The sequence below is a fragment of the Mytilus californianus genome, unplaced genomic scaffold, assembly GCF_021869535.1.
Source record: "Mytilus californianus isolate M0D057914Y unplaced genomic scaffold, xbMytCali1.0.p SCAF_18, whole genome shotgun sequence".
NCBI classification, from domain to species: domain Eukaryota; kingdom Metazoa; phylum Mollusca; class Bivalvia; order Mytilida; family Mytilidae; genus Mytilus; species Mytilus californianus.
The window spans coordinates 12,571,527-12,594,019 of NW_026262666.1; the positions used below are offsets into that span (position 1 = coordinate 12,571,527).

General features: G+C 32.6%; 1 protein-coding gene across 1 annotated transcript; it reads left to right on the top strand.

Moving 5' to 3' along the window:
- Positions 1 to 206: 206 nt before the first annotated feature.
- On the top strand, positions 207 to 20,890 carry LOC127726722 (uncharacterized). The gene is made up of 3 exons (XM_052234196.1): positions 207 to 808; positions 16,963 to 17,187; positions 19,535 to 20,890. The coding sequence occupies exons 1-3, from the start codon at positions 361 to 363 to the stop codon at positions 20,203 to 20,205; spliced, it is 1,344 nt and encodes a 447-aa protein (XP_052090156.1). The 5' UTR covers positions 207 to 360; the 3' UTR covers positions 20,206 to 20,890.
- The last annotated feature ends 1,603 nt before the right edge of the window (positions 20,891 to 22,493 follow it).

Sequence of the window (22,493 nt, forward strand, 5' to 3'; positions counted from 1 at the left end):
ATATATACATACACATAGAAATATATAGAAATATATTGCAATATGTCTCTGATACATATATAATATTATTATTAATGGACCGAGTTTGTAATATGCCAAGATTGCACTATGCCGAGTTGACATGTGCCGAGTTTGTAATGTGCCTAGATTTCTTGCTTCGCTTCTCAGCATATTATCATTGCTTTCCCTCCCCTTACTTATATTGACCTGATGCACAGCGATCAACAATTAAGTGTCGACTATCGCTAACATAAGTCATATGTTGTAATACTAACATTACAGTATATATACGTAGTGACAATACATTGACATCCATTTACTTCGTTTTATTAATAAGATATTTCTCCGCTAATTGTCAATATGGCTGCGTGGCAGCTTCTACACACTGTTAAGAAAACAAAAGTATTTTTTTATGGTTTATTAAATGAAATTTCTAAGCTCCGTTCGATGAAGCATGTTTCTTCAAGATATTTTTCTTCTAAACGCAGATCACAGACGGATATTTTAAAATCGGCTTTGAACAATTATAAGGATTTACAACTGGCACCACTTATGATAAAAAACTGTAAGATTGGGGTAAGCTTTTCGGAGGCTCACCTCGAACATGAAGTGTATAGCTGTAAAGGAAATGATGTTGTTTTATGTGAGAATTTTTCTAATGTTTTCGAAGAAGGCTTCAATGTATTACATCAATCCATTGATAAAGTTGGTGTTGGATTCTTCGATGCACCCACTGAAGGCAATGGGACTGAAGACTACATGTACTACTATGCACTCTCAGCACTTCGAGATTTTTTGACTGAGATGGGTAAGTGTTGTAATATTTATATGCGATCTATAGCTCGCTCTTTACTGTATCACATGTCGAAAAAAGAATGAGAATATCACATTCTGAAAAATTGTTTCACCAGTCATGCCAGTAGTCCAAAAATGACTTTTGGGGATGATCCCTTACATTTGTATTTATTATGTAACAGAAGGGCATAACTTTACTTCCAAAATTACCTGCTGCACCACCAGGAAAGGAACCAGGGACCCTTAGTACAGCAGCACAAAGTTCTAATAACTGAGGGGTAACACGAATGACCGAATAACACTTGAAATTTTAATATTAGCACATATTGGTGACATTTAAACATTGATTATCAAATACTGTATATACAGAGTATTGTCCAATAATATTTTTTCAGTAAGGTTTTGAAAAGTTAACAAGTACATCACAGCCATGCAATTACTCCAATCACCTACGTATTAGTTTTCTTAACGATTTACTCAATATTGAATGAAACGTAATTAAGAATTTTCACATATTTAATTTAAATTGATCTTTCTGTAAATCATTTTTAAGTTATATAATACACTTATAATATAATATTATTTAATAATTAATGTTTAAATGTCACCAATATGTGCTAATATTAAAATTTCAAGTGTTATTCAGTCATTACAAGTGTTATTTGGATAATAACAGTGTTATTCGGTCATTCGAGGTACCGATAACTGAGCTAAAGGAGATCTCCACTAATGCAGCTAGTAGAGGGTGTTATAAATCTGCTATGTACAGTTCTATACATGTAACTTCAATCGTAAACATGACAGTCAGGGGTACTACTTGTACAAGTATTTTATTTACTTGAAGAAGTAAATATTTATATACTTATATAAGTAAATTTGTAGGATACACATGTACTTATACAAGTGTATTTTATTTACTTGTATAGGTAAATTATTTTTTGGCCTAATTATGTCCCTTAGACATTCAGATTTTTTTACTTATACAAGTAAAAAAGTCATCCTATCTTCTTTTCTTGAATTCTTAGAACTTCTTTGCTCTAACAGAATTTTGAATTGTCTGTCCTTTGCAGATGTCTTTACTAATCATTTAAGAGTAATTTCATGGACAATGAAAATCTCATTTGTCTGTTATCTTCAGAACACTGCTCATTTACAAGCCCCCAAGGAGCAATTTTTGAAGGCCTTGCACAAATACTTAAGATCTTTGCGCAATCAGTTTCTTTGTTGAATTAATGAGATGAAACATTGAACTCTTTATCAAAAATTATGAGCTAACCTGAGAATAATTGTTAAAGGCATGATTTTACATCTGAAAACTTGAGAATTTTTGTGGGATTGTAAAAAAATTTACTTATACAAGTTAATTTTTGAGAAAATTAAGGGGAGATTATTCAAACATTATAATTTACTTATATCAGTATATTTTATTTACTTCTTCAAGTAAATAAAGATTACTTGTACAAGTAGTAGTCCCCTGACTGCATGAAAAGTCTCGCTACACTTCCCCCACCTCAGGAGTCATCATACCATAATAATGAGGATACATGTATATAACCAACTCTTTACAGTTTACCTTAGCCAACCTTGCCATTTCACATCCATGAGTTTTTTTAGTTGGGCGCCAATGTACTGTAACCATGGTAACAGTAGAGCATAATTTTACTTCCAAAATTGCATGCTGTACCACCAGGAATCGAATCTGTGGTCCACAGTTCTTAGGCAGTTACTAGAGGGTGTTTTAAACCTGTTACCATGGTTACAGTTCTACAACTTCAATCGTAAACTTGGGAAGTCCTGCTGTAATTATTTGGATCCTTAATTTTCATACAAAATGTACCAACAGTCAGGGGTACTACTTGTACAAGTTGTTTTTATATACTTGAAGAAGTAAGTATTAACTTAATATACTTATATAACTGTATAAGTTAATTCATTTTTTTATACGACCGCAAAAAATTTTTGCGGTCGTATATTGGTATGACGTTGGCGTCGGCGTCGTCCGAAGACACATTGGTTTTCGCACTCTAACTTTAGTTTAAGTGAATGGATCTCTATGAAATTTTACCATAAGGTTCAATACCACAAAAGGAAGGTTGGGATTGATTTTGGGGGTTATGGTACCAACAGTTAGGAATTAGGGGCCAAAAATAAGCATTTTTGTAACTTCCAGACATAACTTGTGTGTTAGTGTATGAATCTCTCTGACATTGTACCACAAGGTTCCATATCACACAGGGAATGCTGGGATTAATTTTGGGGGTAATTGCCTTAAAATATTAGGAATTAGGGGCCAAAAAAGGGGCAAAAAACAAGCATTTTTTTAGTTTCATGACAATAACTTGTGTGTAAGTGTATGGATCTTTCTGAAATTGTACTACAAGGTTCCATATCACAAAGGGAAAGCTGGAATTGAGTTTGGGCGTAATTGCCCAAAACGTTTAGGAATAAGGGGCCAAAAAGGGGCCAAAAATAAGCATTTTTCTAGTTTCCAGACAATAACTTGTGTTCAAGTGTATGGATCTCTCTGAAATTGTACCACAAGGTTCCATATCACACACAGAATGCTGGGATTGATTTTGGGGGTAATTGCCTCAAAATATTAGGAATTAGGGGCCCAAAAAGGGGCAAAAAACAAGCATTTTTCTAGTTTCAAGATAATAACTTGTGTGTAAGTGTATGGATCTTTCTGATATTGTACTACAAGGTTCCATATCACAAAGGGAAAGCTGGAATTGAGTTTGGGGGTAATTACCCAAAACGTTTAGGAATAAGGGGCAAAAAAGGGGAAAAAAATAAGCATTTTTCTAGTTTCCAGACAATAACTTGTGTTCAAGTGTATGGATCTCTCTGAAATTGTACTGCAAGGTACCATACCACAAAGGGAAGGCTGGGATCGAGTTTGGGGGTGATGAATCATAAGGGGGTTCAAAAAATTTTGGGGGGGTGATTTTTTTTTTTTTCCTTTTTTTTTTCTTTTAAAATTTTCCATTTTAAGTTGGTTATTTCTGTTTTATATTTAAAAGCAAATAATAATAATATGGTAGGAGATACACACCAAACAGGATGTGTAAATTATTATAAAATAAGTATTGTGCAATAGCAAGAAATTTTCAATTGCACAGTATTGCACAATAGCAAGAAATCTTCAATTGCACAGTATTGCGCAATAGCAAAAAATCTTCAATTGCACAGTATTGTGCAATAGCAAGAAATATCCAATAGCACAATATTGCGCAATAGCAAGAAATTGTCAATTGTACAGTATTGCGCAATAGCAAGAAATATTCAATTGCACAGTATTGTGCAAAAGAAGATACTTCGTATAAATTGCTTATTTCTTGACCAATTTCAATGGGGTTTTATTCTTGAATTCTTGGGGTTCTTTAATATGCTGATTCTAACCGTGTATTAAGTTTTTGGATTTTGGGCCCCGTTTTTAAATTGGTCCACATTGAGGTCCAAAGGGTCCCAAATTAAACTTTGTTTGATTTCATCAAAAATTGAATTATTGGGGTTCTTTGATATGCCGAATCTAACCGTGTATTTAGATTCTTAATTTTTGGTTCTGTTTTCAAATTGGTCTACCTTAAGGTCCAAAGGGTCCAAAATTAAACTTAGTTTGATTTTAACAAAAATTTAATTCTTAGGGTTCTTTGATATGCTGAATCTAAACATGTATTTAGATTTTTGATTATGGGCCCAGTTTTCAAGTTGGTCCAAATCGGGGTCCAAAATTAAACTTTGTTTGATTTCAACAAAAATTGAATATATGGGGTTCTTTGATATGCTGAATCTAACCATGTATTTAGATTTTTGATTTTTGGGCCCCATTATCAACTTTGTCCACATTGAGGTCAAAAGGGTCCAAAATTAAACTTTGTTTGATTTCATCAAAAAATTGAATTCTTGGGGTTCTTTGATATGCTGAATCTAACCATGTATTTAGATTTTGGATATTGGACCATAATAGTTGAATGTCCAATTTAAAATTTTTAAGTTCTTAGACCACATTCATTCTGTGTCAGAAACCTATGCTGTGTCAAATATTTAATCACAATCCAAATTCAGAGCTGTATCAAGCTTGAATGTTGTGTCCATACTTGACCCAACTGTTCAGGGTTCGACCTCTGCGGTCGTATCAAGCTGCGCCCTGCGGAGCATTTTATTTTAATTTGTAAGATACTTATACAAGTGTAATTTATTTACATGTATAGCTAAATTATTTTAATGGCTTTAAGTTATGTCCCTTAGACATTCAGATTTTTTTACTTATACAAGTAACAAGTTGCTTTCTTTAAAAAAAGAAAAGCAATACGTGAACACGAGACTGCTGACTGGTAACCAAAAAATGTTGATGAATTTTTTTTTGGCTTTAGATTTGAAATAATTGACTGAATATAATAATATACCGATGATGTTAAAACACCTTTATTGAAAATATGTAATTGTGTGTAGATTCTAACACAAGTCAATTAAAAGCAATGTTGTACTTTAGTTGGAAATAGAGAAATGTATACACCTACTATATGAAAAAAAGTAAAATCACAAAAATACTGAACTCTGAGGAAAATTCAATCGGAAAGTCCCTAATCACATGGCAAAATCAAATGACAAAACACATCAAACAAATGGACAACAACTGTCATATTCCTGAATTTACCTTTTAAGGCTTGACTATTTTATTTATTACTTGGGAGTGTACATCAGTTTTTCTTCATGTTTAATATACATACAAAGTCCCAATCCTATTGCGATTCTTAGTTTCTTCAAACCAAATGTCTACAGCAAATTGCACAGACCAATCGCAATATAAATTTAAGCACTCAGTTTGCTAAAATTATCTGGATGCATTTATTTCGTCTGTCTGCAGTCATACATGTATCTTCATATTTTGTTTCCTTGATGGCTTCAAATATTTCTTATACTCATAATTGAAGCTGTCGTCTGTACTCACGGTAGATGTTGTATAGAGAAATTGAAAGTCCAATTTCCATGTGAAGTGTAACTCTGTGGCATGCAACTTATAACAATGTTTTGTATTTTAGTTTTTAGAGTAACACACCAGCTAAATTGGGACTTCTTATAAACTGACAATTATTTCGGTCTATAAAAACATCTCAAATTTTAAGAATTTCCTGAAGTTACTTTAATCAACATGATCAATCCAAATATTGGAAAAACTTAGTTCTAAAGAAGATTTATAAATACCTGAATATGCTCTCAAAAGAACCAATTAATATAAAAAAAAAGATATGTATCCTACATGTATGTAGATATATAAAAAATTATAGATACCAGGATTAAAATGTTGTACCCTAGACGCGTATTTTGTCTACAAAGACTCATCAGAGACGCCTTAATAAAAAAAATGTTAAAAAGGCCGAATAAAGTACAAAGTTGAAGAGCATTGAAGACCCAAAATTTCGAAACAAAGGTTTTGCCAAATACATCTAAGGTAATCTATTTATTCCTTGGGAAGAAAATCCTTAGTATTTTGAAAATTTCAAAGTTTATAATAGGACAGTCACTCAAACAAAGAGAAACAGCTAGAGGTCAGAATACCTTAACTTATGATGACCATGACTCAACGTCACATGTCCAGCTCTAACTGTCCTGTCCTGAATTTAGACAAGAAATGTGAAAATTCACAGTCTGCGAGTGAAATTAATATCTACAATGTATGCATGCATGTGGTTTTCTTGTGCAGCGCAAGAAATAGTAAGTGGAAAGCATACGCACTGATACTCTGGATTACAATACGCATTTGCGTCATCATGTATATTCATTCTAGGCTCAAATCTAATGCAAGTTGAATTCGAATGTCAAACTACCTACCTCAAGTGTTTTGACTCCGGATTCATGGCCATTTAATCCGAAATTTGTGTAGACGCAAACCGATGTTGTGTCGTGTGAACAGGGTGTAATATAATGAAAATAAATCAAGACAGGTGTATGATAGTTGGTCAACACAATGAATACTAGGGGCGGATCCAGCCATTTTTAAAAGCATTGATCGTCAAAAAAAAAGGGGGGTCCAACCCCCGGAACTCCCCAGGATCCACTGAATACACAATTTTCGAAATCGCACCATATTGAAAAGATTAAGATGTTATGAGGTTAAACTATTAAAAACAAAACAAAAAGAATTGAAATTTAATCAACATACATTCCTGTTAATGAATCATTTCCGAAAATTTAAAGATATAATATCAATAAAAACAAACATCAAGTATTTACTGATGGACAATTTATTTATTAAATCAATCTCTTCTTCAAGTCCGACTTTCCGTTATATGAATATATATTGCTATACAAAATATAAGCAGAGACTTATAAAACTATATATACTAAAACGAAATTAATTAATTAACGTAAAATATTAAATACGTTTTTTGTGAGATGCAAGGATTTAAAATGGTTGTGAAGTATTTTTTTCATTCACTACAGTTTAAATTTAACTAACTTATGTGTACGCATCCCTGATAGTTGGTGCTAATATGTTGCATATAATTTTCATAAATGTATTAACTGTTCAGACATGTCGGACATAATGTAAGCATTTAATACATTATATTCTATTAATGACAAATAATTTAGTTTCAGTTTAAACTTAATAATGTTAATGAATATTTTCTTGGTCTGTTAGTGTATTTTAATGAAATTAAATATTTTGACAGAAATATTGTTTTGTTTAATTATAATTATGCTTTCCGACCTAAGATACATATTTATAACAGATATATCGTTTTGTTAATTTTCTTCTTGCTTTCCGATATTTGCCCAGGCTGTGATTGAAGTAAATAATATCACATGGTAAATGTTAGAAATAATCAGTTTATCATGAAACATAATATATTAGTATACTATTCCCAGATTTATTGTCACAATGCACAATAGCACGTTGTATTAAATACTTCACACACAGAACGCACACAGGGGCCGTCTCAATGCATGAATTATATAATTGCGTTATCTATTGATGATTATAATTGATATTTAATAAACATTCTGATTATGTCGCATTATTAAAACGCATATATATATGTTCTACCACAAGGCAAGTAGGTGGCAATATATAAATGATTTTTTATTGCAATCGAGTCTTTATTTTTTTAAAATTTTCCGATCTATAAATAAATTTCGACTGTTGAACTACACAATGTCACATGGTAGCTTATCCATAGAGGGACCGTATCAAAGACATAAACAACTTCATGTATAAATGATCGAAAGTTTTGCGACGTTAAGAGAATCTTGTTTCCGAGAATATCGAATGGCCCATAGAAGCTTCCAAAACTCGCCAATATATAAGCCTATAATTGCATATAATAGCAAAAAAGTCATACTATCTTCTTTTCTTGAATTTCTCAGGACTTCTTTACTCTCATAGAATTATTAATTGTCTGTCCTTTGCAGATGTCTATACTAATCATTTAAGTGTAATTTTATGGACATTGAAAATCTCATTTGTCTGTTATCTTCAAAACACTGCTCATTTACAAGCCTCCCAAATTTTTTAAGGCCTTGCACAATTACTTAAGATCTTAATTTGCGCAATTAGTTTCTTTAATTTGTTGAGTTTATATCAGTGAGATGAAACATTGAAATCTAATAAAAAATTATGAGCTAACCATGCTAACCAGAGAAAAATTGTTTAAGGCATGTTTTTACATCCCAAAACTTGAGAATTTTAGGGATTTAAAAAAAAAAATCTTATAATACAAATAAATGTTTTGAGAAAATTAAGGGGAGGTTATTCAAACTTTATAAAAAAATATGAATACATGTATAACTTATATAAGCATATTATTATTTACTTCTTCAAGTAAATAAAAATAACTTACAAGTACAAGTAGTACCCCTGACTATTATTTTGTTGCAGACACTAATGATTTCAGGGGCGGTTCCAGGAGTTTAGGTTAGAGGGGGGTGCAAATGAAAATTTGTTTGAGGTAAAATTATTGAAATATTCTTTATAAACAGATTAAGGTGAGGACAACCCATGCTTTTCAAAATTTTAGGTGGTGGGGGATGGGTGGGGGGGTGGGGGGGGGGGGGGGGGGAAGCCCGCCACGCCCCCGCCTGAATCCTCCCTTGGATTTTATAAACATGATAAATGTGTAGTGAAAATCTGGAAAAACAGTTCATATCTGGAAAAACATCCATCATAATCCAGTTTAGCACATACTTAAAACTTCTCGTCCAATCAAATTGCTAGAATTTGCCTTCTAATTTTCATAGTACACACTTTTTCCGTGTACTAAGTACACAACAGCCCGTGTGGATTTTGCTTTTTCCACCGGCCCACCGTGGGCAGTCCACCCGTGCCCACTCTAGCTATAATCTCTTTTTTGTAAAAATATTGATTACAAATGCTTATCTGCTTTTTTCAAGTGATTGTACTTGCAAGTCTTTAGATGAAATGCCCACTCCTACAGGTGGGCAGAGTGGACAAGGTACAAATTTTGCCCACCCGGTGCCCACTCCCATGGTGGGCCGGTGGACAAAGCAAAATCCACCCGAGCTGTAGTGTAGCTACGCATGAATGACCACAAGGGTTAGATTTCATTGTATTGTAATCAAGATATTAAAACAAAAATTGCCACTGGCTATTTTGAAATAAAATGCTGTGTCCCAAATTAAATTAAATAGTTTAGTAATATAATTTTCACATTGATTTTTAAATATCCTGCTATTAAAATCTTTGGATCTAAAAAATGTTTTTGACGATTGCAAGTTTCTTTCATTTAAATAAAGAGTAACAAATATGGTTCTTTATACCTTGATTAGAGTACAACGCCATCTTAAAATTGTGATAATTTATCATCCATGCAATTACTTTGTACACAAAAAAGTGTGTACTATGAAACCTTGTGAAGGGAAATTAAGGCAACTTGATCTATTTCATCATGAATTGATTGATTGATTTATTAATGGTTGCTTAATGTCCAGTGGCAAATATTTCATGCCTTTTCAGGACGATGTCATGAATTGAAAAACCGTAATAATGTCTGAAGAGAATGTGCCACCTATATATATATATGTATATACATGTTCTGATACATCTTTTAGTTTTTACTTTGAAATAAAAAAAAATAACAAACCCTAGTATCTTTGATCTATTGGTGGTTACTTTTTAATGACTATCCGCTAGACTACAATGTATCTATGGGGACATATCAGGGGCGGATCCAGCTATTTTTAAAAGGGGGTTCCAACCCAAGATAAGGGGGGGGGGGGGGGGGGGGGGGGCTGTTTCAACCATATGTCCCCATTCAAAAGCATTGATCGTCCAAAAATGTTTTCATGGGCTTTTTTTTTTCATTTTCTCTGGATAGAACTTTTTTATTATGTTAGAATTACAATTTATTTTTATTTCATTATGAACTAGAGAAAATTCTGATTCCAGTGATATCTAGTTTTATGGTGTAACACCACTAATTCGGCCCGGCCAGAAAGCACATACCAGAAAGTAGTACATATTTAACACAAAATAGTTCCTACGCATGAGTGTAGCTTTCAAAATATGTAGAATATTTAGGTATTGTTGGTATCAAATGAAAGCTGAATGACTGGTGATCATTGTAGAACACTTTTTGACTTATAATTTTGAATATTAAAAAAACTGCACCAAATTTTATAAAGAGGGTACTTTTTGCCTGTATGTCAGATCTGAAGTACCTGTTTTGGTACACCCGAAGTTCTGGGAACCAGTTCTTTCTTATATGCCATTAAAGGTATGTTGATTTTTCCAGTACAAGACACCATAAAGTGTTGCTTTGACATGCAATGATTGTCACTTTATTTGAACTTGAAACAAAAGAGCTGTGTCTGCTTGAAATTGAGGAATTTAACATAGAAAGCAATGGGGCCATGAATTAGTGGTGTACTTCCTATTACAGAGAATCATCAGAAATTCAATTTTTAGAAGTTGTACCTATTCCAATGAAAATAAGTCATATTTGATGTAAGTAAACATGTTTAATCATCTTTTTTTGAAGAACAATTCTGTTTATGGGAAATTTCAGCTCTTAAATTGACATAATCAGGTATTTTAGCCTTTTATGGTCACACAACATGCATGCAGTTAAGACTTGACTCCAAATTCTTATTTTTGCATTATTTGGGATTGCAATCAATAAAACATGTATATAATGACTTGTTTATGGTAAAAAAATAGCTCTTGGTCAAATAATCCTATGATTTTTCAAGTTTTATTGGTTTTCTTATGATAGCCTTTTACAATCTAGGCAATTGGTATATACTCATATAAGAATTCCAAAATCTCACTGTACATGCAATTTTGAACCAGTTTAGCAAGTTATCCAGCTGAAAAATATATAAATTGCTCTTTATAATCTATTTTGTACCACAGAAGTATGGTTTATACCAAAAATGTCCCTTTTTCAATTTGAAGAAAAAAGGGGGGACAATTTTCTCAATTATGTCTTAGGTTTGGTCTAATATATTTTTATTAAATGAACAAACTCTGGTAAATTATGACTATTGGTAAGCACATTGTTTTCCTAACAGAAATTATTAAATACAACAATGATATTGAGAATAAAATAAGTATATTGGCCATTTATAATATCCATATGCAGTTTTCTTTGAATAACCTATATGTTACTACCAGTCCAATTTGAGCTTAAAATTAGTAAAATAGTATTTGGACATAAGCTTTATGTGTTTTTTATTGCTTGAAATAGATCATAGAATGAAATAAAGTGATGCTGAAGTCAGTATAGCAAGTTTGGTTCTGTTATAGGTGTAACACCACTAATTCGGCCCGGCCAGAAAGCACATACCAGAAAGTAGTACATATTTAACACAAAATAGTTCCTACGCATGAGTGTAGCTTTCAAAATATGTAGAATATTTAGGTATTGTTGGTATCAAATGAAAGCTGAATGACTGGTGATCATTGTAGAACACTTTTTGACTTATAATTTTGAATATTAAAAAAACTGCACCAAATTTTATAAAGAGGGTACTTTTTGCCTGTATGTCAGATCTGAAGTACCTGTTTTGGTACACCCGAAGTTCTGGGAACCAGTTCTTTCTTATATGCCATTAAAGGTATGTTGATTTTTCCAGTACAAGACACCATAAAGTGTTGCTTTGACATGCAATGATTGTCACTTTATTTGAACTTGAAACAAAAGAGCTGTGTCTGCTTGAAATTGAGGAATTTAACATAGAAAGCAATGGGGCCATGAATTAGTGGTGTACTTCCTTATACAACTATCTTTATTAATTACAAAACCACCACTAAGGGTCACTTATGCATGGTCCCTCAAAATATGACGTCATAGAAAAAAACTGTTGATCGCACCCTCATAGTTTCACTTGTTTAACATATAATATGGTTTACCAAAAAAATTGATACTTTTGCTGATTTTGCAGAATATATATATATATATATATATATATGCAAATTAGGCTTATTTTGACAAAAATTCAATGTAAAATCATCTCTGAAACCTCTGGGCCAATTGAAACCAAACTTGATTTGGGTGGTCCATGGGTGGACACCTTTCAAAATTGTATCCAGTAGCCCAGTCCTCCATCCAAAATTGCCACTGTCACTAAGACTAGAAATTTCTTTAAATGGCCAAAAGGACCAGTTGAGCTATTGCCATCACTTTGTGTCCTTCGTTGTTTTCCTCTGTCCACATTTTACATTTTAATCTTTTCCTCTGAAACCTCTAGACCAATTGGAACCAAACTTTAGTGGAATGGTCCTTGGATGGTCCCTTTTCAGATGTGTGTCCCATGACCCAGACCGCCAACCAAGATGGCCACCGTTACTCGAATAGAATATATGCCAAAAGATCATTTAAAAATCTTCTTCTCTGAAACTAGGTCAATTTGAACCAAACTTAGGTGGAATGGTCCTTGGGTTGTCCTCTTTCAGATTTTTGTCCGATGACCCGACCACAAACAAAGATGGCCGCTGTTACTTAAAATATAAAATATGGCAAACAATCATTTTAAAAATCTTCTCCTCTGAAACTGCATCGCCAATTGGAACCAAACTTTGGTGCAATGGTCCTTGGGTGGTCCTTTTTCAGAATTATGTCTGATGACCCTGAACATTCTGAATGCCAACCAAGATGGCTATAATTACTAAAAATAGAATATTTGGCAAAAAATCATTTAAAAATCTTCTCCTCTGAAACTGCTAGGTCAGTTCGAACGAAACTAAGGTGGAATGGTCCTTGGGTGGTTCTCTTCCAGAATTATGTCTGATGACCCTGAACACCAACCAAGATGACCACCATTACTAAAAATAGAATATATGGTGAAAATTCATTTAAAAATCTTTTCCTTTGAAACAGTGCTGGGTCTATTGGAACCAAATTTAGGTGGAATGGTCCTTGGGTGGTCCTCTTTCAGAATTATGTCCGATGACCAAAACCACCAACCAAGATGGCAACCGTTACTAAAAGTAGAACTGATACAAACTTGGGGTTGTGACACTTCATTAGACTTGAAATGGCAAGTATTATTGAGGCGTGTTGTCATTTGGTAATTTTGGCATTCCAGTAATGATATTTTTCTCAAAAATGGCCACTGTTACTAATAATTGAAAATTCAGCAAAAAATCACTTAAAAATCTTAATAATTGAAACTACTGGACCATTATTAGGACCAAACTTTGCTGGGAGAGTCTTGGGATGGTCCTCCTGGGAGCTTCTGGTTCAGAAAAATGGGCTCAAATTTGAACTGTAGCTTCATGTATAGCTAGTTTTTCGGAATTTTTTTTACTTTTGCTGATTATGCAAATTAGGCTTAATTTGACAAAAAATTAATTAAGAATCTTCTTCTCTAAATTAATGGCATGGGCCAATTGGAACCAAACTTGACATGGATGGGCCTTAGATGGTCCCTTTCAAAATTAGATCTGGTAGCACTGTCTTCTATCATGAATGACAACCATTACTAAAAATAGAAATTTCTAATGGCAAAAACAAATTCAGTTTGCAGCAAAATGGGCTCAAATTTTATATAAAAGCCCCGAAAGAGTTCAATATTTAATACAGTTTTTTTTTGTATGTGAAAACACAATTTTCTTAAAGTTAAACATTCTGGTCACAGGTAATTCAGCTGGTGAGCGATTACATTTTTGTACCATAACTCTTTTGACCACATATATGTTTTGTTTCATATTACAAGTTTAGAACAGTTACCACATATTTTCCATCTCTGTATGTGCTCAGTGTTCGAGGGATTCCGAAACCCGATGTGAGGTTAATATTAGTGCTGTTAAATTCGTTAAAAATTGTAATCGTTGATGGTTATAATCAATCAAGTATAATTGATCATTTATTGATTATAACATAAGATAAGATACTTTTATTACCAATTATGGGCCTACATGTGGCATAATAAACATGAAATAAAATACATGATTACATATAAAGTATACAGCAAGAAAAAAATAGACATAGCAACATTCATAATAGTACAAATGTAGTACATACATGATACAGTAATTTGCTACATTTTACTGCAAGGGTCATCAAGGGACGATGCTCAAGAACATATTTGGTCTCCTCGTGTCCAGTGCAGTAGAACAAAATAAGATTTACATGATATGTTGATGATTGAATTTATGTTCTCAGGTGCACCCCACAACAAAGAGGGGAGATATAAATAAATAAAAATTATAAAGGAACATATAAGCACAGTTGCCTCGATGCAACAAGTACCAAGGGACGCTGCTAAGAGATGGCTGTTTCAAAGTTTACACAAAATTAAATACAAAATTTATGTAGATTTATTGTATCATAAGCAGCAAGCTTAAGTCTCCCCATACCTGATATAATCGGTGATTTTTGTTCACATAAAAACATACTTCCGTCAAAGTAAACTGTTTTTGATGATGTAAATCATTAAGGTGGTACCAAACACCTTGACTAAAATTAATTTAGCTCGTTTAATTTTCATAAAATTTTGACAAAATATTTACTTTGACCCTTTGACAAAAATATCAAAATTTCAAAAAACTTGAACCACACACTTCATCGAAAAAATTTCATTGGATATAGCAATTTGACAAACACTAATTTTGATCATTGATCATGAGAAGCTTAATATATCCTTAACAATAGAACGTGATTAAAACATTCAGCTATTTTTTACAGAGTTATCTCCCTGTAGTGATATGTACCACCTTAAAGATAAACCTTGAGGTTTGTTTTACAAATTTTTGAAGAACCAATTATGAAACTTTACAATCCATTAGTCTAGTTGGTTTGCATAACCAACTGATTATTGATTATATTCGATCATCAGAACAACACTAGTTAATATGGATGACCAGATTATACAGATGACTTATCTCAACATTGTACAAATATTTTTCACGATTATCACTTGATTTAGATTTCACTTAAAATTCGAAGTTTAACTATTACCGACAATTAGGAAATCAACCAAAAATAGACAACAAAAGAATCCAATCTGGAGTGATGCAGTGCGGTTTTTGAGAAAAATGTGACAGAAATTATTTTGTGACATCGACAAGGTTTCAAGACGACGGATAGTGATCGATCCCTATATGTCGCCTCTGCGTAACTCAGGCAACACAATGAACAAGTCTCACAAATGAATTTCAATTTCAACTTGTCTATTTATCTGGAGTAAAACCAAAGGAGCCTGTAATTGCTCATCTGAGTTTACCAGAATGATGCAATTTGATATGTATTCCCATAGTTTGTCACTAAATAATTTCTGTCACATTTTTCTCAGGAACCACATAGGCCAGCTTCCTGATAGTTGGCATAGAGCATCAGTATGGAGAACTGTATCCTGTAAGACATTTTCTAATCTGCTGCCTGTCCACTTCTTTTTGTCGAGCTTTCGACTTTAGTCGAAAAAGCGAGACATAGCGATCCTACATTCCGTCGGCGTCCACAAATATTCACTCTGTGGTTAAAGTTTTTGAAATTTTAATAACTTTCTTAAACTATCCTGGATTTCTACCAAACTTGGACAGAAGCTTGTTTATGATCATAAGATAGTATCCAGAAGTAAATTTTGTAAAAATAAAATTCCATTTTTTCTGTATTTTACTTATAAATGGACTTAGTTTTTCTGCCGGTAAATATTTCATTCACTCTGTGGTTAAAGTTTTTAAAATTTTAATAACTTTCTTAAACTATCCTGGGTTTGTACCAAACTTGGACAGAAGCTTGTTTATGATCATAAGATAGTATCTAGAAGTAAATTTTATAAAAAAATAAATCCATTTTTTCCTTATTTTACTTTTAAATGGACTTAGATTTTCTGCCAGGAAACAACACATTCACTCTGTGGTTAAAGTTTTTAAAATTTTAATAACTTTCTTATACTATTTTGGATTTGTACCAAACTTGGACAGAAGCTTGTTTATGATCAAAAGCTAGTATCTAGAAGGAAATTTTGTAAAAAAATTAATCCACTTTTTCCGTATTTTACTTTTAAATGGACTTAGATTTTCTGCCAGGAAACAACATATTCACTCTGTGGTTAAAGTTTTTAAAATTTTAATAACTTTCTTATACTATTTTGGATTTGTACCAAACTTGGACAGAAGCTTGTTTATGATCAAATGCTAGTATCTAGAAGGAAATTTTGTTTTCTTTCAGTTAACATTACATTCAGTCTGCAGTTAAAGTTTTTAAACATTTATTAGATTCATAAACTATCCTGGAATTTTACCAAACTTGGACAGAAGCTTCTTACAATCAAAAGATAGTATCAAGAGGAATATTTTTATTGATTTACTTCCTCATTTTTGTTGAGCCTGCGATTAACAGAAAAAGTAGGCGAGACACTGGGTTCCGCGGAACCCTTAAGAATTTTTTATATAGAAAAATTTGTCACAAAATAATTTTTGTCACATTTTTCTCAGGAACTGCACAGGCCAGCTTCCTGATATTTGGCATGTTTGGAACAGAGCATCAAAAAATTTAGAATTATATTCTTTTTCATAATGATGATATATTTAAGATGAATTAATTTTTCAAAGGAAAACAACTTTGCAGGCGACACATGTCCTCCCTGGAAGACTTACAACTAAGTTTAAGGTTTGATATTGCTCACATTTGTTTGGGAGACTTCCATAATTGGTTTATTATAATCTTAAATTTTTATACTGCTTTATATTTTTCAATTCAGATTATCATGAAAAGTGTTTGAAGCATAAGGAACCATTTGGAGATGCATTTGACAAACAAAAAGAAGCTTATGTGGCAGCACTCTTGACAAACCACTTGCTGTCTCGTCTAGTGTATGGCAACAGATACCTTATAAGCAATGATTACGCAGTACAACCTCCCAAATGTCCGTGCTTAAAGCCACTGGAATGTGCTTCCCTGATAAACTATGGACAAACAGGCTTAGGTATAACTATCAAACTATCAAACATTTTGTGTCACCTGCTTATAGAACAGGAAGACATATAGAGATCACTATATAAGCATTGTCCGGCGTTGGCATCGTCGGCCGTGTCAGCAACATCACATTTGTTTCGGGATGATAACCCTAGTTCTATTAGGCATGTACATGTCCCTTTGAAATTTTAACACAATGGTCCTTGGCTCAAAGTTAAGATTTGGATTAATGATATTTAAGTTTTGTGATTTCTACCACAATTTCCACATTAAAACAATGTCTGTGTCTTCCCTACACGACAGGTGCTACATGTACATGTACAGCAGGATATACTACCATTTAAAAGCACCTAGTCTCACTCACAGAAATGTTGGAAGTAAGAGTTGTCTTTCTTTAATAACCTATTTAAGTAGTACAAATAAATCAGGAGACTAAGTGATTTAATTTTATTAAGAATGTAGCTTTAAATATATAATACTAATGATCCAGGGACTAATTATGTTGCTAAAATTATCAGAACCAACATATTTGTTTATAGGACTACTCAAGTGATGACCTTGTACTGAATCTGGGATAATGACATGAAAATCACTTGTTTAAATATCATACTGCTATTTTCTTGCAAAAATATCACTTCTTTAAGTATAATTATTTTAATTACCCCTGAAACTACAAGTGCAAATGATTTGTTACTTTTGTACAAATGATATTTGAGGTCCTCTGTAGACAAAGATTCCTCATTTCTTTTTGATCAGGCAAAAATCATTGCTGCCATGAGTAATTCTTGTATCTGATTGGCTGAAACTTTAAAAATCATCCCTTCTTAAATTTCAAGTGCAAATGATTTATAACTTGGTACAAATAATGTTTGTGAGGTCCAAATACTCCTCTTTTTGTTTTTGATTGGGCAAAAAACATTGCTGCCATTGCTGCAATTCTTATTTCTGATTGGCTGAACTTTTATAATCATCTGCTCTTAAACTAAAAGTGCAAATGATTTGTAACTTGGTAACAAATGATGTTCATCAGGTCTTCTAGAGATAACTCATTTTATGATGATTAGACAAATGCCTTTTTGGAGCTATTTGTAAACCAGGTGTAATATATATATAGAATCCTCTAAACTGTCCAATAGATGCACATAAGTGCGAAGGTTAGCACCCAGACAAAATTATATTTAATACTTTATTTGCTTTGGTTAAAGTGTACATCATCAGCATGATCAGAGCCTATATCCCTGGTACTGTAAGATATATCTAGATCATATAAGATTGTGCAGTTGTGCCTTAATTAGTAGGTTGGCATCCAGGCAAACTTAGGTCACATAGGATCTTTTTAAAGAGTCAATGTTGAGACGAGGAAAACTCTGTAATCGTAGATTACCATAACTCATGTTTAAAGATCATCTCCTCTGAAACCACTGGGCCAACTTAAACCAAAGTTGAGCTGAATCCTCATTTCCAAATTGTGACTGATGAATGACCAACTGAGCAACATGGCCAATGTTACTATAAATAGAAAATTGGAAAAGGGGGGGGGGGTTAAATCAACAAAAAATTCAATTAAAAATCTAAATGGTCAATTGCGGCTAAGTTTGTGAAAATGATACGTATGTGATATTCTTTCAAATTATGGTTGATAACCTTCACCAAACATGGCCATGAGCATTACTAAAAATTAAAAAAATAATAAAAAAGAAATCAATAAAAAAATCCCGTAAACATCCTTTCTAGAAATGATACATTTATGATCTTCTTTCAGAATTATGGTTGATGACATCAACCACCCTCAAACATGGCTGTCACCATTACTAAAAATAGAAAGTAATGCAAAAATTCTTTAAAATTCTTAAAAAATCTTACCTCGCCTTATGTTTCGATCAATCTGAAAATATAATCTGCAGATGAATAAAGTTCATTGAATTTCAGATTAAATGAATATAGGCTGATTGAAATAATGATAAAAGTATGCAGGATTATCTTATAAACAATTTAAGAAAGAAATATATGACAAAATTACAGATAAAAAAATATGTTGATACTATTTTGACTGAAATAATTTTTTTCTTTATTTATTAGTCACTGTCAATGATATAATCAAGTCATGAATTTAACTTTAAAATCTCTTAAATCTTCTCAACTGATTTGTTACCACTGTTGCTTAGAAAATTAATAAGTCAAGCTGTGTTTTGTCAGAGCCACTTCAGAAGAGGTTCTATTTCTGGTGAATGATTCAGGCTCCTAGGACATGTGTAGGAACCCCTAAAATGTATGCATCTAATTTTAACTTGAGGTATGAAAAAAGTTAAGGAGCCAGTGTTTCTTCTAGTTCCATTCTATTATGCTGTCTTTTTCAGGCTGCGAAGACATTTGGTATGGACATCCTGACATTGTGTTGGTACCACCAAATTTTTCAAATATACCACTCTGGTTTTTTGAAGATGATGTTGAAGCTCAGATGCAAGAAGATGATGATTTGTTAACAAAAGACCTATTGCAGCAGAATAACAAATCAATAGATATTAGTGAAATAAAACTCAATATGGTATTTGAAAAATGTGCTGAACAAATATTAAGCCAAGCTATTACATTTTCATTTTGTGAAGCAAACACAGATTCCTCAGGAGAGAGAGAACGTCATACATTAATTCCATCCATAGTGTTAACACCTCATCATTACCTTGTGGTTATGTATGATTATGAAAATGATATTTTGTTAAGCAGTGATCATCAGATATCTCCTTTATGGGATGAAACTGGTGTAAAATTCAACTTATCAGCTGTTTTGCAGATTTGGCTGGTTCTGAATCATAGCTATTTTAAGCCAAAGCTCAGTACTGAGTTTCAAAAAGATTTTGCCTTTAAATGTGAGATTCACAGAATTCTGAAGGAGTTACAAGTGTTTGATAAAACAAAGCAAATTACTTACAGGCCATCATTTAGACAAGAAAATAAACGCCTAAAAGCTAAAAAGCCTTTTATGCTTTACTCCGACTTTAAAAAAAGTTTTAAAAAAGTCATGATTTAAAGTAGTCTGGTGAAATTTGAGGTAATTACAGTTGTGGAAAAAAGTGTTAAAAGACTCCAAAATTGTTATGTACATAACATTATAGTTGTAGAAAAAAAGTTTTAAAAAGACTCCAAAATTTATTATGTACAAAACACTTTTGTTTGGAGCCATCAGTTAAAACAAATATGATTTGTAACAAATTTGTGTCCTTCTTTAATTAGGCTGTAACTACAAGCATTTGACATTATCAGTTTTCAACCATATCTATAGATAATTTGAGAGAATGGTTCAAAGATTGTTAAGATATCTAATAAATGTTTTGACAGAATTGTTTTTGTCAGACAATTTCAGTATTTTTTCATTATAATGCAGATCTATAAAAAAAAAATAAATATTGCATTGACTACTGTTGATTGATTTGTAGAAAGCGGGTGAGACACAGGGTTCCAAGGAACCCCTTACGATTTTTTATCATTGACAGATTTTTTTTGCAAATTACCCCATGACACAGAAAACTCATTATTTTATTGTATATAAAAATATACATGCAGGTTCTTATTGTGAAATGAGTAGCAACAATCTAAAATTGATGATTATGATTAATATATTGATAATAGTTACTAAGTCATTGCAAGGCAAAAATGTGTTGTGGATTTTCGCCAGTTGTCCAGACACTTATCATGACAAGTACTGTAAATTTTGATTTGTAATGTGAAAAATGAATTTGGATAGCTTTAACTATTTGTTGAGCAATCTGTAAAAAAATACAATCAATTATCAGTTTATAATTGTTAATGTGACAGATAATATTGGGCCGATGATTGATTATAATCGAAAGTTGATTGGTTAAGGGTAACTGATTCTGATAATAGAGAGTAAAGTTCTATAATCGATTAATCGATAAAGAGGAAAACTTCTTGTATTACAATTGAGAATAGTTTATCACCCATTTTAATGAGACTTGTAATTTACTTGTTAGAATTTCAATTTCCTTGTGTTTAATTTCCATTTTACTAAGCACCGCTTATAAATTATATGGCTGATTGACATTTATTTTGTATATAATCAATCATTGGCCAAACACTACGTGTCGCATCAATGTGAATACACATTTTGATTTCTCCAACTAATTTTTGCATATAAGCAGAACTTTTAAAATCATGTTTATGTCAACACACTGATGGTTTTATTGTGTCACCTGCATAGCAGAGTCACCACATAGGGATCACTATCCCTAGTCTTGCGTCTGCATCATTGTCACAATTTCTGTTTATCTACAATTCCTCCTCAACTACTGGGAGGAATTAAACCAAACTTGCTCAGATACATTATTATGATTAATATTAATATTATTAATGTTATTATGAACTGTTGAGCTGCACCAAATATTTTTTCCTGTGAAAGATTAAAAAAAAAAAAAGAAGTCATTTTCACTTTGTGATAATGAAATGAAAAGGTGGTGGCATCTCTTATCTGCAACTCCTCTTAACCTATTCAAAGGAATCACACCAAACTTTCTCAAATACATTATTATGAGCTGTTGATATGCACCTGCTATTTTATTTTGTTGTGAAAGTGTTTTTATTGCCAAAAAAGCCTATTTTCACTTTGTGATATTGAACTTTAAAAAAGGGAAAGGCATCTCTTACCCATAACTCACCAATCATACTTACAATGTATCAACAGGCCTACAAAAGTCTCCTTTGGTTGGAAGTTGTATAGTAACTCATTTTAGGAGTTATTGCCCTTGAAAGACAAAATTCAACAATTTTTGCAGATTTTGCTTTCTATCTTGAAAACCATAACAGATAGAAAGAAACTTTCAATGAATGATATGATCCTCATCACCAGACCTACACAAGTCTCTATTGGATTGGAAGTTGTGCGACAACTCCTTCAATTAGCTAATGACTTTGAATGCTCAGGAGTTTCTCCACATTAGCCTTGATATGGTAAAAAAGTCTATCTATAGGAACTAGAATAAGCCCTAGTTCAGAACTCCTAGAAGTGACCACCCCTCCCTTATTTGTTAGATACTTGGTCCAATGTTGAGACCCTACTCAGTTTACCTTCGGGAGTTTCTCCACATATGCCTTGATATGGTAAAAAGATTTAACTATAGGGACTAGAATAAGCCCTAGTCCAATACAATTTGACCCTAGGAACACATTGCAAAGTGACCACCCCTCCCTTATTTGTTGCACACATTGTTTTAGGTATTTTTGTCATATAGCTCTTCAACTGTTTCGGTATTATACATCCTCGGATTTCAAATGTTTGGCTTTGAGCGTTCCTGATGAAGGTAA